Source organism: Astatotilapia calliptera, chromosome 1 (genome assembly GCF_900246225.1).
Source record: "Astatotilapia calliptera chromosome 1, fAstCal1.2, whole genome shotgun sequence".
Taxonomy (NCBI): Eukaryota; Metazoa; Chordata; class Actinopteri; order Cichliformes; family Cichlidae; genus Astatotilapia; species Astatotilapia calliptera.
Window position 1 is genome coordinate 546,621 of NC_039302.1, and position 16,171 is coordinate 562,791.

Genomic DNA, 16,171 nt, shown 5'->3' on the forward strand with positions numbered 1-16,171 from the left:
TTTTACATAGTGAAAGGTCTGCCGTAAGCCTCCAGAAGTTGGATTAAAACATGCAGATGAACTGTTAAATTAATCTGATACCATGTTCAAAGTCCGAGGGATGAGGGGGATGACCCGCCAATTTCCAGGGGCGAGGTCACTGAGGCAGTTAAACAACTCCTCGGTGGCAGAGCCCCTGGTGTGGATGAGGTCCGCCCAGAGTTCCTGAAGGCTCTGAATGTTGTAGGGCTGTCCTGGTTGACATGCCTCTACAATGTTGCGTCGAGATCAGGGGCAGTACCCCTGGACTGGCAGACCAGGGTGGTGGTCCCCATCTTTAAGAAGGGGGACCGGAGGGTGTATTCAAACTACAGGGGGATCACACTCCTCAGCCTCCCTGGGAAAGTCTATGCCAGGGTGCTGGAAAGGAGAGTTCGTCCGCTAGTCGAACCTCGGATACAGGAGGAACAATTTCGTCCTGGTCGCGGAACACTGGACCAGCTCTTTATCCTCTCGAGGATACTTGAGGGTGCATGGGAGTTTGCCCAACCAGTCTACATGTGTTTTGTGGACTTGGAGAAGGCATTCGACCGTGTCCCTCGGGGTGTCCTGTGGGAGGTGTTACGGGAATATGGGGTGTTCGGCCCATTGCTACGGGCCATTCGATCCCTATATGACCGTTGCAAGAGCTTGGTTCGCATTGCCGGCAATAAGTCGGACTCGTTCCCGGTGGGTGATGGGCTCCGCCAGGGCTGCCCTTAGTCTCCGGTTCTGTTCATAATTTTTATGGACAGGATTTCTAGGCGCAGCCAAGTGGCGGAGGGCTTTCGCTTTGGTGGCCTCAGAATCTCATCTCTGATTTTTGCAGATGATGTGGTTCTGTTGGCTTCATCGGGTGAGGGCCTCCAGCTCGCACTGGAGCGGTTCGCAGCCGAGTGTGAAGCAGCGGGAATGAGGATCAGCACCTCCAAATCTGAGGCCATGGTTCTGGGTGGAGTGCCCACTCCGGGTCAGGGACGAGTTCCTGCCCCAAGTGGAGGAGTTCAAGTATCTCGGGGTCTTGTTCGCGAGTGATGGGAGAAGGGAGCAGGAGATCGACAGGCGGATTGGTGCTGCGGCTGCAGTAATGCGGACGCTGCACCGGTCCGTCGTGGTGAAGAGGGAGCTGAGTGTAAAAGCGAAGCTCTCAATTTACCGGTCAATCTACGTCCCTACCCTCACCTATGGCCACGAGCTGTGGGTAGTGACCGAAAGAACGAGATCGTGGATACAAGCGGCAGAAATGAGCTTCCGCCGAAGGGTGGCTGGCCTCTCCCTTAGAGATAGGGTGAGAAGTTCAGCCATCCGGGAGGGGCTCAGAGTAGAGCCGCTGCTCCTCCACATTGAAAGGAGCCAGCTGAGGTGGTCCGTGCATCTAAGGATGCCCCCTGGGCGCCTCCTGGGTGAGGTGTTCCGGGCATGTCCCACCAGGAGGAGACCCCAGGGCAGACCCAGGACACGCTGGAGAGATTATATCTCTCGGCTGGCCTGGGAACACCTTGGCGTTCCCCCGGATAAGTTAGAGGAGGTGGCTGGGGAGAGGGAGGTCTGGGCTTCTCTGCTTGGGCTGCTGCCCCCGCGACCCGGCCTCGGATAAAGCGGATGAGGATGGATAGATGGACCATGTTCAAATTACACAGCTTTCTGAATACTGACAGCAACCGTCCTATTTGACATAGAAGCGATATGTGTAGCAAACAGGGCTGAGTCTTAAGCAGAACATAAGATGGACTAGACCATGTTCATTTCAAGGCTTTAGTAAGATTTTCAGATTGAAAGTGAATTAATATAAAATATTGGATCAATGAAATTGCATTAATATTTAAAAATATAAAAAAATAAAAGCCAATAATGCACATGGGCCAGTAAAACTGAGCCACTGACAGTTATTAGGTTGGACATTATTAATATTAATTAACATCTACACCATCATAATGTCTTGTTTTCAGCAGCACAAAAACTTGCCTGTTATTAATGTCAGAAAGCCTATATTTAAGAAAATATAACATTATAATTAAAATTACAAATTTTGCCACGTGAATACAATAAAAGATTTTTTGGGAACAGATGTAGTATGCAGTAAAAATTTCAGTCACTGCAGTTTCTAAAATGGAAGCCAATGAACAGCTCATTCCTCTTTTAAATATTTATTATGGCGCTTTAAAAAGACAAAAGGGGAGCACGGTGGCACAGTAGTTAGCACTGTTGCCTGAGTTTGATTCCATCACCTGGCCGGGGACTTCCTGCGTGGAGTTTGCATGAATGTGAGTGTGAGTGGTTGTCTGTCTCTACAGGGAGTGCAGAATTATTAGTCAAATAAGTATTTTGTCCACATCATCCTCTTCATGCATGTTGTCTTACTCCAAAGCTGTATAGGCTCGAAAGCCTACTACCAATTAAGCATATTAGGTGATGTGCATCTCTGTAATGAGAAGGGGTGTGGTCTAATGACACCAACACCCTATATCAGGTGTGCATAATTATTAGGCAACGTCCTTTCCTTTGGCAAAATGGGTCAAAAGAAGGACTTGACAGGCTCAGAAAAGTCAAAAATAGTGAGATATCTTGCAGAGGGATGCAGCAGTCTCAAAATTGCAAAGCTTCTGAAGCGTGATCATCGAACAATCAAGCGTTTCATTCAAAATAGTCAACAGGGTCACAAGAAGCGTGTGGAAAAACCAAGGTGCAAAATAACTGCCCATGAACTGAGAAAAGTCAAGCGTGCAGCTGCCAAGATGCCACTTGCCACCAGTTTGGCCATATTTCAGAGCTGCAACATCACTGGAGTGCCCAAAAGCACAAGGTGTGCAATACTCAGAGACATGGCCAAGGTAAGAAAGGCTGAAAGACGACCACCACTGAACAAGACACACAAGCTGAAACGTCAAGACTGGGCCAAGAAATATCTCAAGACTGGTTTTTCTAAGGTTTTATGGACTGATGAAATGAGAGTGAGTCTTGATGGGCCAGATGGATGGGCCCGTGGCTGGATTGGTAAAGGGCAGAGAGCTCCAGTCCCACTCAGACGCCAGCAAGGTGGAGGTGGAGTACTGGTTTGGGCTGGTATCATCAAAGATGAGCTTGTGGGGCCTTTTCGGGTTGAGGATGGAGTCAAGCTCAACTCCCAGTCCTACTGCCAGTTTCTGGAAGACACCTTCTTCAAGCAGTGGTACAGGAAGAAGTCTGCATCCTTCAAGAAAAACATGATTTTCATGCAGGACAATGCTCCATCACACGCGTCCAAGTACTCCACAGCGTGGCTGCAAGAAAGGGTATAAAAGAAGAAAAACTAATGACATGGCCACCTTGTTCACCTGATCTGAACCCCATTGAGAACCTGTGGTCCATCATCAAATGTGAGATTTACAAGGAGGGAAAACAGTACACCTCTCTGAACAGTGTCTGGGAGGCTGTGGTTGCTGCTGCACGCAATGTTGATGGTGAACAGATCAAAACACTGACAGAATCCATGGATGGCAGGCTTTTGAGTGTCCTTGCAAAGAAAGGTGGCTATATTGGTCGCTGATTTGTTTTTGTTTTGTTTTTGAATGTCAGAAATGTATATTTGTGAATGTGGAGATGTTATATTGGTTTCACTGGTAAAAATAAATCATTGAAATGGGTATATATTTGTTTTTTGTTAAGTTGCCTAATAATTATGCACAGTAATAGTCACCTGCACACAGATATCCCCCTAAAACAGCTAAAACTAAAAACAAACTAAAAACTACTTCCAAAAACATTCAGCTTTGATATTAATGAGTTTTTTGGGTTCATTGAGAACATGGTTGTTGTTCAATAATAAAATTATTCCTCAAAGATACAACTTGCCTAATAATTCTGCACTCCCTGTATGTGTTAGACTGGCGACCTGTGCAGGGTCTCTTGCCTTATGGTGGCTGCGATAGGTTCCAGCCCCTCGGCGACCATGACAAGGATAAATGGAAGAGAATGGATGGATAGACGGAAAAAGGCAAAAGTGTTTCTTATCCAATTACTTGATTAATCTATGGAATAATTGATAGACTGCTCGATGACTAAAATAATTGACACCCCGATGTATGCATCAAAGGCAACTTTGCTGTCTTGCCCAAAGACACTTCGACATGTAGACTAGAAGACTCAGGTTTCATGAGTGGGTGTGAATGAGTGAATGAGCCAAGTTGTGTAAAGCTGAGTGCTCAAATAGAGTAGTAAAGCTCTCTAAAAAAACAGTCCATTTACCATTTACCATAACTGACTTCAGGTTGAAGACCCCTGGATAAAAGCAAATAAAAGAACTCGTACAGCACGTCTCATTCACCCATCACATACATTCATACAGCATATTTATTCTCCACCTAAACCCCTTTTATAACATTCATGTACCCAGTCACACTTTGATGTATCCCAACTAACACTGGATCCACAGCAGTCTACTATGATACTATATCTGTGAAAGAAAGTTGAACTATATCCAGGTGGCATTGCTCCACCTCCTATATTAGCTCAGATTCCTTCTCCATTAGCTTAGAGCATGGTTAACATACCCCCACCCTCAACTTTGTCTGCCACCCAGCATACAATATACCCAACCCTAATGTCTGCCCCCGCCCTTCCCAAGTGGTGGGCCTACGGGGAAGCGGATTCATATCATTTCCTCAGGCTGTGCCCAAGCGAGCCAAGTGAATCCAGACCTCCCAGACCTTTTTCAGTGGGTATTTTCAATGCTACCAGGTACAGCTTGATACAGGGGATTCACATACTGTGAGCTGATGCTCTGCTAGGGTACTGCAAAAAAGCACGTAGTGTACTGACCTGGGAACCACTGCTCTATCAGAGAGTTGACATGGTCTGTGATGAACGCCATAGCAGAGAAATCCCTGGTCTCTGACTGACAGATAATTTTTATGCCTCCACTCTTCTTCCTCTTCCAGTTAACATCCGATGACTCCACACTGCACAGACATAAACAAGTATCTGCATCAACTCAAAGGATATTCAAATAGCAGAGAAGACGAGGCGCTGGCTTTTCCATGTCTCACTGCTCAAAATCAGCATCAAAGCTGGAATATTCGTCCTTTGCACATTCTCCATTTTAGGCCAATGTTTATGAAAGTAGTGGCTCACATTTCAGAGTTTCTTTAAACAGAAAATGTTTACATCCCTTCAGCGTGTAGTCTTATTTTCCACTTGCTTTGATTATTAAAAGCACTCAGACGTACTGTGATACATATGAACACAATCTCAGCTATAAATAACAATAATAAAAAAAACACTGAACATTGACAATAACACAGAAGCATGATAATAGAGATGACTATAATATCAGTAATTGTTAAAGAAATTTGATAAAACATTTGTCTTTGAACTTCCGAGTTTACAAATGAATCATTTCAGAAACTACAGCAAAAGGTCGACGCCCTTAAAATTCCCACCATGTACGTCCAATCTTAATTATTTGTCTAATGAATATTTGAATGACCATATCTTCTGGCTCCAGCTCTTACCTGAGGTAACCTCCATCGAAAGTGACGAGAAGTCCTTCCTTCCAGTAGATAGTCTGGCTGCGTCGGACTCTAAAGGTGCTACAGCGGCTCCTCTGTTGTGATCCGGTAAAGCTGTAGATCACAGAATTCCTGCTGTGCCGGCTCCTGGTGCTTTTTATTTTGCTTTCAAATGACTGCATAGATGCAACATTTTAGGCCACGAAAGTGAAAAACTCTCAATTAAAATTGGAGAATGAAGAGAAACTACCTGCATGTCCATTTCTTGGAGGCTTATAAGCATCCTGGCAATGAAACGCTCCCAAAATCCAGCAGGAACGAAGCTCATCTTGAAAAGGCGTTTGAGGGTGTTGTGGGTCTGCTGGCGGAAGCCATGAATGTCCAGGGCTGGCTTAGGGGGAAGTAGATGGGGCAGCAGATAGCTGTAAGAGGTCAAAAGGAAAACAAATATTCCCGGTGTATGAGAATGTACTGAGACACACTGCACTCTCATAGAGGAGCAACTTGTCAATCACATCACAAGTTGCTTTATCTTCCTTTAACCTCCTGAGACCTGAACTCCTTCATGGCAGCTTTTCTAATTTCTCTGGTTGCAACCTGATGAATGTAAAAACAAAGAATTATGTGATTTTTTTTAACCTGATTTTTGTTTTGAAGAAAAATGAGATCCACATAAGAGGACAATAGCTTTAAATTACGATACGACAGTGGTAGTATGACGTCCTCGTAAGTGGATATCAGGCCCTTGTAGAGCGAAATTTAGTGTTTTGGTCTAGGCAACCCAAAATCCGATGTCCACATATGTGGACGCAGGTCCTAGGAGGATAATAATTTTAAGTTGTATATCATACAATCCTCCTGCTGCCCATTTGACAATGTTTCCTCAGAGCTGTTTAGGACCTGTAATGAGTAACTACTGCAAAGAGAGAGAGAAGAAATTACCTGTTGTTGGCCACAGGCAGGGCAATCTCAAACTTGGCCAGAAATTGGAAATACTGTTCCTCTGTCTGCTGTGTGAACCCTGTTCCTACCAAAAGCATCTGCACAACAGATACCACAATAGATAAGACTTCAAAACACCAGTTTCAACACACAAAACAACAGAAAGGCAAGTCTCACCCTGAGGTCTTCAGTTTGGATCACTCCATTTCTTGCTATATATCGAGAGGATTTGAGGTGTACGATCCTCTCCAAGCATTCCGACAGCCACACGGGACATAGGAAGTAGAGAGTGCAAAGCCCATGGCTGGTGTCAGGAAAGTGGAGCAAGGTTCCAGTTTCTATCAAGAAACCGATCGCTGGTTGTCGGGAAGAAAGGAGAAAAAGAAAGAAACAATGAAGAAATAACACATCGATGTGGTGATGCTTCACAAATAAGCAGCATTTAGAGTGGAAACCTCTGCCTAGACTGCTATATAACGTTATACTACAGTGTATCTCTAACAAACTAGGCAGCTCATTAAATCTCCCTTTAAGACTTTCTTTAAAGACCTGTTGAGTCAACTTGAAAGGAGGCAGATGTGAAATGTAAAAATAAGATTAGAGGTCACATTATATTGGGATGCAAGCTTGAATGTGATATTTATAGTGAACCAGTAACACCCCCAAACCACATCCCCATAGACACTGTGTCTGCTCCCAGACCACCAACACACAGAAGTGAGCACAAGGGGCAGCAATCTTCCACTCCAGCTTATTAATCAGCCAAAGAGTTGAGCACACTTTAACAGTAAGGGTAAAAACATGAAAATCTACATTAGTATGAACAGCTCTCACAGGTTACTCCAGCTGTTTGAAAGTATTAGACCCTTGGGGCTCCGTTTTCCAAACCACTAAATTGAACCCAACTAGTTACTAAGTGCACTGATCTAGAGCGGAGCTGCTGTTAACAGGTGTGGCTGTTCTATCTGCAGAGGCAGGGAAGACACCTGGAAGGTTTCCAGGTAGTTGGTACTGAGCTAATCCCCTCACCCATCGGCTCCATCTAAGCTCTGTATTGCCTACTGGTAAAGACTCACAATCCACCCACTTTAATCACGTTCTAGATCTTGTTCTGACATTGAGATAGAAACTGAACATTTTAGTATGTTCATGGATGTTAAAATCACCTTAAAAGCATCTTAGCTGAGCACTAAATCAGATAAAAAGTCTGAGACATTCTAAGTAAGGCCCAGGCGGACGACTGATGAGAACAAATAAAACAGGTTTTTGAGCATCAGGCTTTAAAATAAATTAAAACTCTGTCTGGGTCTTTGTCCTCAAGTGTTGGGGATTTTCTCTGCATTGTTGTCTTTATGTAACCATATAAAGCACAGTGAGACAACTGCTGTTGTGATTTGGCACGATATAAATAAAACCAAATAGAACTGAGTTTCCTAAATGTTGCCAATGAAAGCAAAGGCAGTAGAATTAATGAAAGTTTGACCAAGGTAAAAAATATCAAATAAAATCTACGTATAATAAGAATCTCCATTTAGTCTTCCCTACATCCCAATATGTTCAAATATGTACAATATGTACAAACAATGGCAGTAAGAAACTGTTTCTGTGCATCTATGCATAGCATTATTCTCACTTTGACTTTCTGAATAACGTACGGTCCTTGAAAAGGTCAAATGTGACATTTCAAAGCTTTATACAGTACTTCTATATGTTGACAACATACGCCACACTTAAGGATCATAGTTTCTAAGTTACAAGTTCCAAACAATCATATTTTTCTTAAACCAACAAAGCAGTGAAAATGAACTCAAGGACTGAGGAGCTAATTGATTCTGGAGGTTTGCTCTAAAAGCAAAGGCGTCCTCATAGACACTTGCTTAAATGCATAATCCTGTATGTGTATCATATTTGATACAAGTTTTTGAGACCTCTACATGATCATTGTCATTTTTCTGCTCCTTAAAACAAGAAATCAATTGTAAAAAATGCTGGCGGTAACAAATATGATACAAATTTAAACTCATATGTGCAAAAATATTTAATCTATTTTTTACATTTGTCAAAAGGTTCAATAAACAAATAAATAAAGTTGTTTCCAATGTTGTGGCAGCAAAGTGTCCATGTAAATAAACTGGATTATCTCTAGTTTTATGCACACAGAAAAATATATAAGGCTTTGTTTTGTACATTAAAACGGAGTACTTCTTTGGAATCTCTTTAAGTGGCAACTTAATGTTAGGAGATGTTACCAAAAACATTGATATGGTAATGTACACAGCTGTTATGTTCACTGTTGTTGGCTGACTTTATTCAATGGCTTTGAAGGAGACACCTTCCACCCACTCACTGACTGGTGACTCTGTATTGGCTCATCACATTACATGGAAAAATGTCCCAAATAAAGAATGTAAATGTACGAATTTTCATAAATGATTTCCACATTTCAAATGCTTGCTGTCATAATACCAGTCTGCAGGTCTTCGTAATCTCTGATGTCACTTCCTGGGTTTTGTTCAATGATGTCATTTAGCTTTGCATCAGTTAGGTACTGGACCTCTCCTTCGGAATGTCGCCTCTCCTTCTCGGCTATGACTATTTCCTGGAGTGCCAGGTAGCTTCTGGGAATCTGGAGGAGACAACAGTGGTACAAATTTACTTTGCTTTCAAGTAAAATAAGAACCCTATGCTATCACTTTAAAATTGTCATAAAAAGTTTATACAGAGGCCTGTATTTACAGTATACAATACTGGCACCACCTGTGCTACCCCCTCAGTCTCCTGGGGCGATCGTGGCTCAAGAGTTGGGCGTTCGCCTTGTAATCGGAAGGTTGCCGGTTCGAGCCCCGGCTTGGACAGTCTCGGTCGTTGTGTCCTTGGGCAAGACACTTCACCCGTTGCCTACTGGTGGTGGTCAGAGAGCCCGGTGGCGCCAGTGTCCGGCAGCCTCGCCTCTGTCAGTGCGCCCCAGGGTGGCTGTGGCTACAATGTAGCTGCCATCACCAGTGTGTGAATGTGTGTGTGAATGTGTGCGTGAATGGGTGGATGACTGGATATGTAAAGCGCTTTGGGGTCCTTAGGGACTAGAAAAGCGCTATATAAATACAGGCCATTTACCATTTTACCATTTAGTAGACACAACGATGGTATCAATTTGAAAATTCTAGGTGACTTCCTTCACCGGTTATCGCACTCACAAGAACTTGCGCTTAAGGTTGGGAGATAATGTTTATTATAAGTGAATAAATAATTAAAACTTCTGCATAGAGTTTGCTGACAAAACACATGGTTATAAAGATTACTATATCAGTCTCCCACTGCTAGGTCATTTAAAATAACTCTTAAAAACACTTTATACATTTATACAGAAAGCAAACACTATTTCTGAAGGGTCAAAGTGCAACACTGTCTCTGCATGTACATGATTATAATCGATCGTGGCTCAAGAGTTGGGAGATCGCCTTGTAATTGGAAGGTTGCCGGTTCGAGCGCCGGTTCGAGCCCCGGCTCGGACAGTCTCGGTCGTTGGGTCCTTGGGCAAGACACTTCACCCGTTGCCTGCTGGTGGTGGTCAGAGGGCCCGGTGGCGCCAGTGTCCGGCAGCCTCGCTCTGTCAGTGCGCCCCAGGGTGGCTGTGGCTACAATGTAGCTGCCATCACCAGTGTGTGGATGTGTGTGTGAATGGGTGGATGACTGGATATGTAAAGCGCTATATAAATACAGGCCATTTACCATTAGCTTGCTTACCAGTCTGCCTAGCAGTTTGCCACCACAGGCTAAGCTGCTGTTATCTTTCATGGAGAGAACCACTTGGTAGATCAGCATCTTTAGACCATCAAATCCCTCCAGAGTTTTACAGGACACTTCACTGAAAACCAAGAAAAGCACGCACGCGTATACAAACACACAAAAGAATAAATACTCCGAAAAGAGATGATCTGTAAGATGGTCTGTAATTTGCACGAAGTAAACAGAGCAAAAACAATATTGGCATGGAAGTCGAATGTTAATAAGCAATAGAAAAGTTAAATGTGTACTTACTGCAAGTGTTTGTAGGTGATATCAGGGTAACCAGCAGCTCGAGTCCCTGATGGGGATCGACACAGAGCCAAAACGTAAGCCCTCAGTGTCGCCAGTCTCTCCGTACGAAACTTGGTATCAATAAGATCCAGATGTGTTCCCACTACAATCACTGCAGAGTTAGGGGCCCGAGCCTGTAGCATACAGCACACAAGCAAAGACATAATAACTGACAGCATAAAAATGACAAAATAACCTGAAGATTTGATTTGTAAAACAGAGAATGAATACCGATGTGTCACAGGTGTATCTATTCTATTAGTTTAATATCAATAATCACTACTACTGGATTTTTTTTCATGGTAGATGTCAGTTTATTATATAAGATCAATTCATGCACCAAGCCACATACATTTGTTAAAGATCTTGGGCTCTAACTAAACCTGGAATCAACACACCATACGCAGCTCTGCTGTTGCTGGGGTCACTAGTCTGACAGACTTACATTGACTGACACGTCTGTCTGGAGTAAAGTTTCTGTTCTTCTTTTTTATAGCTAAAACTCAAAAGACAAAGAACTTGGAAAACATTTCACTGTGGTCAAAAAAAACAAACAGAAAAAATCCAGGAAGCCTAATTAGAGACTATCCTTCAAAAGACAATTTCAGAAGTGATGGAAGCAACATTCTTTCCATTAACACGACTGCCATGTGGCTCGTTTATTTAGTCAAAGAACAAAATTCTGTTTCTTTAAACCGGAACACCTTCCACTCACTCTTACCACACACATATTTTTATTACAGAAAGCTCATCAGGTTCTTATACCCAACGACTTGAGTCTTTTAGAAAATAAAAATGGGGAGGATCTCACCAGGGGATCCACTTGCCCAGTTAGGAGGTCACGGCCCTGAGTGTGCCGACTACCACGGTTGCCTTCACCTCTACATCTTCTCGAGCTCCTCTCTCAGCCCTTATGTTCCTTCTTCCTGCTGTTGCTATCACGTGGTATAGCTATTATATCTATTACTACACCCTTCTTCCTCTGCTTGTCCACCACTACTACTATGTCCGGTTGGTTAGCCATCACCAGTTTGCCCATCTGGATCTGCAAGTCCCACAGAATCTTAGTCTGGTTATTCTCAGCTACCCTCGGAGGGGTATCTAATTTCGACCTCTGGACTTCCACGCCATGCTCAGCAGAGATTACACATGTTCCTACATATTGCTGCTCTATGACATCCACACTTTTACACAAATCTCCCTCATGCGCCTCCAGCCTAAACATCCTGTGTGAATTGTCATATCTCTCACTATTGCAATAAAGAAAAAAATTACCTCTATGTTGAGCAGCCATGTTTGCAGGTTGGCCACAGCTTCCTCTCCCATTGCAAGGTTCCAGATGACCACATACAAAGCCTTATCAGTAAAGAAACACTGATTCACTGTGGACATGCTGGCCTGACCACCAATGTCCCACACATTGAAAATCACAGAGTCTTTCTGTGGGCAGCAAAATGAGAGCTAGGTCAACTTTAAAGCATGAACTGAATTTGAGAATAGGTGATGATGTATTTTTGTACCCACCCCAACCCCTTTGGTTTAACAGTCCAAAGAATTTCTTGTCATGTCAGAAATGATTTTCTTTCATGGTAGTGTTTAAGCTAATCATAGCACAGTATGAATCCTTCTCCACAAAGATGCAAACTGACTTTGAGTGGAGAGATGTTTGTCCTTGCTTAAGAGTGTAATCGAGTAGTTGCAGTGCAATGTGTAGATTTTTTTATCTCTAAAATTTAGACCATATAAGGGTCATAAAATGATTAATAGAAATATCTGTGTGTGCGTGCATAAATACTACGTAATGTCTGTTTCCCTCACTTTGTTCTTGCCTCCACTAGGTTTATCCAGCTCCCAGACAGAGGTGGAGATGCTACATTCTGCTGGGGTGAAGGGGGAGGCTTTGCCAGTCTGCAGAGCCTCAAGGAGGGCTGACTTGCCCTGCCGTGGTGGACCAATCACCAGCATCTTTAACAGTTTACAACGCTCTGCTTTTCGAAGCTGTGCCCGGAGGAAAGCCAGGACCGATGCAGGACCTGCGATACCAGCGTTAGAGAATATGATCACATCTCACAATGACAGGAAATAACAGCTGGTAACAAACCCAGGCACACTTCAATTTACTTTTAAATGCAATGCTTAGAACTTATGCTAACTTTTTTAATTGTTCATGTACATTTTTTAAAAAAGTAATTTTGAATTTTTACTCCTTGCATGTGTTTGTAAGGCAATATATGATGAGGTAAGAACCAATATAAATGTTATGAACAACAGACTATAAACAAAAAACCAAAAAAAGAAGCCGGCACATACAAACCCCTCGATTAGGCACAGTCATTGAACAGAAAATGCAGGTGGAAATACCTTCTTTTCTTATTTCATGTGGAACATTAGTAATGTTGAGGTCTTCGATGTCCAGCTGCCACAGACTGGAGAGCTGACCAAGCTCTGTTGGAAGCTCCCGGATTCCAGGATTACTGATTCCAGAGAAACTACATTAGTCAGATTAGTCATATACACACACACATATATATACACATGTATACATATATAAATGTGTAGATAGATAGATGAGAAACATCAACGATAGAACCTAATGGGCCACTGAATCCCCCTGTGAAAGTCCAAATATATAGAAAAAAACATTCTTCAGAATAAATGACATTGAGAAATTTGCTGTTTCGATGAAACAACTAGAAACAGCTGTAGGAGGAGAACTGGATTCATGTGTGGAGCAAAAAGAGGGCAACACAAATGCTACGGCAAGGAGGAGTCAGGACGCCAGGTCAGGGGGGAGATATCATCACCCCCACCCGAGATTGGGTACATAGCCCCAAGTGCGATAGGAGAAGGATCTACAATACGGCAGCAGTGATCAGTGAGATGCTTGGCTACAAGTTGAACAGCGACAAGGGGCAGTACCCTCCATGGAGAAGGAGGCTAGAGGGCAAGATCAAAGTAGCACGGAGGGAGGTTAGCCAACTAACGGAGTTGCAGAAAGGTGCGACAAATAAGGTGCCTAAGAAATACAGCAAGCTGTCCATACCTGAGGCCTTGGAAACTGCCAAGCAAAGACTCACAGCCTTGGCCAGCCGCTTGAGGAGGTACACCAGAGAGATAGAAGGCAGGAAAATAAACCAGATGTTCTCCACAGAACCAGCAAAGGTGTACTCCCAGTGGCAAGGGAACAATAAGAGAACAGCACCACCAAGGCTGGAGACGGAGCAATACTGGAAGAGCATATGGGAGAAGGACGCAACCCATAACGGCAATGCTCAGTGGCTAGTGGATCTGAGGGCAGACCACAGCGACCTCCCTGAACAGGGTCAGTAACCATCACAGTGGCAGATATCCAAGAAAGGGTCTCCAGTATGAAGAGTTGGACAGCAACAGGGCCCGACATGGTTCACGCCTACTGGCTGAAGAAGCTGACTGCACTCCACGAGCGTCTGGCAGCACAAATGAACCAGCTGCTAGTTGACGAGAGACACCGGAATGGCTAACCGAAGGTCGGACGGTCCTGATCCCCAAGGACCCCAAGAAGGGACCGGTCCCCTCCAACTACCGACCAATAACCTGCCTCAGTACTACATGGAAGCTCCTGTCAGGCATCATATCGGTTAAGATGAACAGGCACATGGGTCAATGCATGAGCGGGACACAGAAAGGAATTGGCAAGAATACCAGAGGCGCAAAACACCAGCTACTGGTAGACAGGACAGTCAGCCGGGACTGCAAGACCAGACTGACCAACCTGTGCACTGCCTGGATTGATTACAAGAAGGCCTATGACTCAATGCCCCACAGCTGGATCCTGGAATGCCTAGAATTGTACAAGATCAATGGGACCCTAAGAGCCTTCATCAGGAACTCAATGGGGATGTGGCGTACAACACTAGAGGCCAACTCCAAGCCCATAGCACAAGTCACCATCAAGTGCGGGATCTACCAAGGAGATGCTCTGTCCCCACTGCTGTTCTGCATAGGCCTGAACCCCCTCAGTGAGATCATTAACAAGACTGGCTACGGATACCGACTACGGAACGGAGCAGTTGTCAGCCACCTCCTGTACATGGATGACATCAAGCTGTATGCCAAGAGTGAACGAGACATCGATTCACTGATCCACACTACCAGGCTATACAGCAATGACATTGGAATGTCGTTTGGACTGGAGAAGTGTAGTCGGATGGTAACAAAGAGAGGGAAGGTAGTCAGAACTGAGGGGATTGAACTACCAGAAGGCAACATTGCAGACATAGAGGACAGTTACAAGTACCTGGGGATCCCGCAGGCGAATGGGAACCATGAAGAGGCCGCTAGAAAAGCTGCAACCACCAAGTACCTGCAGAGGGTCAGGCAAGTCCTGAGGAGTCAGCTGAACGGTAAGAACAAGATCCGGGCCATCAACACGTACGCCCTGCCCGTGATCAGGTACCCTGCTGGGGTAATAGGCTGGCCAGAGGAGGGGATAGAAGCCACTGACATAAAGACAAGAAAGCTCCTTACCATGCATGGAGGGTTTCACCCCAAGTCCAGCACCCTGAGGCTGTACGCTAACCGGAAGGAAGGGGGCCGGGGACTGGTGAGTGTCAGCACCACAGTCCAGGATGAGACAAGGAACATCCAAGAATACATTGGGAAGATGGCCCCAACTGACCGAGTGCTCAGTGAATACCTCAGGCAGCAGAAACCCAAGAAAGAGGAGGGAGACGAGGAACCATCATGGAAGGACAGGCCCCTGCACGGTATGTACCACCGGCAGATAGAGGAGGTGGCTGATATCCAGAAATCCTACCAGTGGCTGGACAAAGCTGGACTGAAAGACAGCACAGAGGCACTAATCATGGCAGCACAAGAACAAGTTCTGAGCACAAGATCCATAGAGGCTGGGGTCTATCACACCAGGCAAGACCCCAGGTGCAGGCTGTGTAAAGATGCCCCAGAGACAATCCAGCACATAACAGCAGGGTGCAAGATGATAGCAGGCAGGGCATACATGGAACGCCATAACCAAGTGGCCGGCATAGTGTATAGGAACATCTGTGCCGAGTATAACCTGGAAGTCCCGAGGTCAAAATGGGAGATGCCCCCAAGGGTGGTGGAGAATGACCGAGCTAAGATCCTGTGGGACTTCCAGATACAGACGGACAAAATGGTGGTGGCTAAATGTCTGTGAAGGTTCTCAGTCATCCAGGTCATCGTAGTCAAAGAAAAGCGTCTGGACTTCTTTAAGTTGCTTGAAGACGTTTCACCTCTCATCCGAGAAGCTGCTTCAGTTCTAAGGTCAAATGGTGGAGAGTCCCAGATATAAACCTAGTGGGAGAAACCCCCCACAGAGGGACAAAAGGACCCCCTGATGATCCTCTAATCGCCTGAGCCAAGGTGTGTAACTGGCCGTGGGTCCCAATCAGCCAGAGTTTCGGGTGTGTTCATTGTGAAACCTGGCCCCACCTTATGCGAATTCCTGAGGGAAAATGGCCCAGGATGTGAGTGTCTGAGAAACACTGTATTTCAGACCCAGCAACCAGAACAGAAACTGGTTCACCCGAAAGACAAAACGCCAAAACACAAACTTAACAATGTGGTGTTTGCTGTACAGTGCAGCGAGGAATGCTCAGACCTCTACATTGGAGAGACCAAACAGCCAC

General features: G+C 44.7%; 1 protein-coding gene across 1 annotated transcript in view; it reads right to left on the bottom strand.

Annotated features, from left to right (window-relative positions):
- lrrk1 (leucine-rich repeat kinase 1) overlaps positions 1–16,171 on the bottom strand; it is an 88,445-nt gene that overhangs the window by 33,172 nt on the left and 39,102 nt on the right. The window contains exons 14-24 of the mRNA XM_026182375.1: positions 12,885–12,997; positions 12,342–12,556; positions 11,799–11,963; positions 10,485–10,657; positions 10,191–10,311; positions 8,913–9,072; positions 6,624–6,802; positions 6,447–6,544; positions 5,755–5,926; positions 5,508–5,680; positions 4,816–4,955 (exon numbers count right to left, since the gene is read on the bottom strand). Coding sequence (XP_026038160.1) covers positions 4,816–4,955; positions 5,508–5,680; positions 5,755–5,926; positions 6,447–6,544; positions 6,624–6,802; positions 8,913–9,072; positions 10,191–10,311; positions 10,485–10,657; positions 11,799–11,963; positions 12,342–12,556; positions 12,885–12,997 — 1,709 coding nt within the window. The remainder of the gene's footprint in view (positions 1–4,815; positions 4,956–5,507; positions 5,681–5,754; positions 5,927–6,446; positions 6,545–6,623; positions 6,803–8,912; positions 9,073–10,190; positions 10,312–10,484; positions 10,658–11,798; positions 11,964–12,341; positions 12,557–12,884; positions 12,998–16,171) is intronic.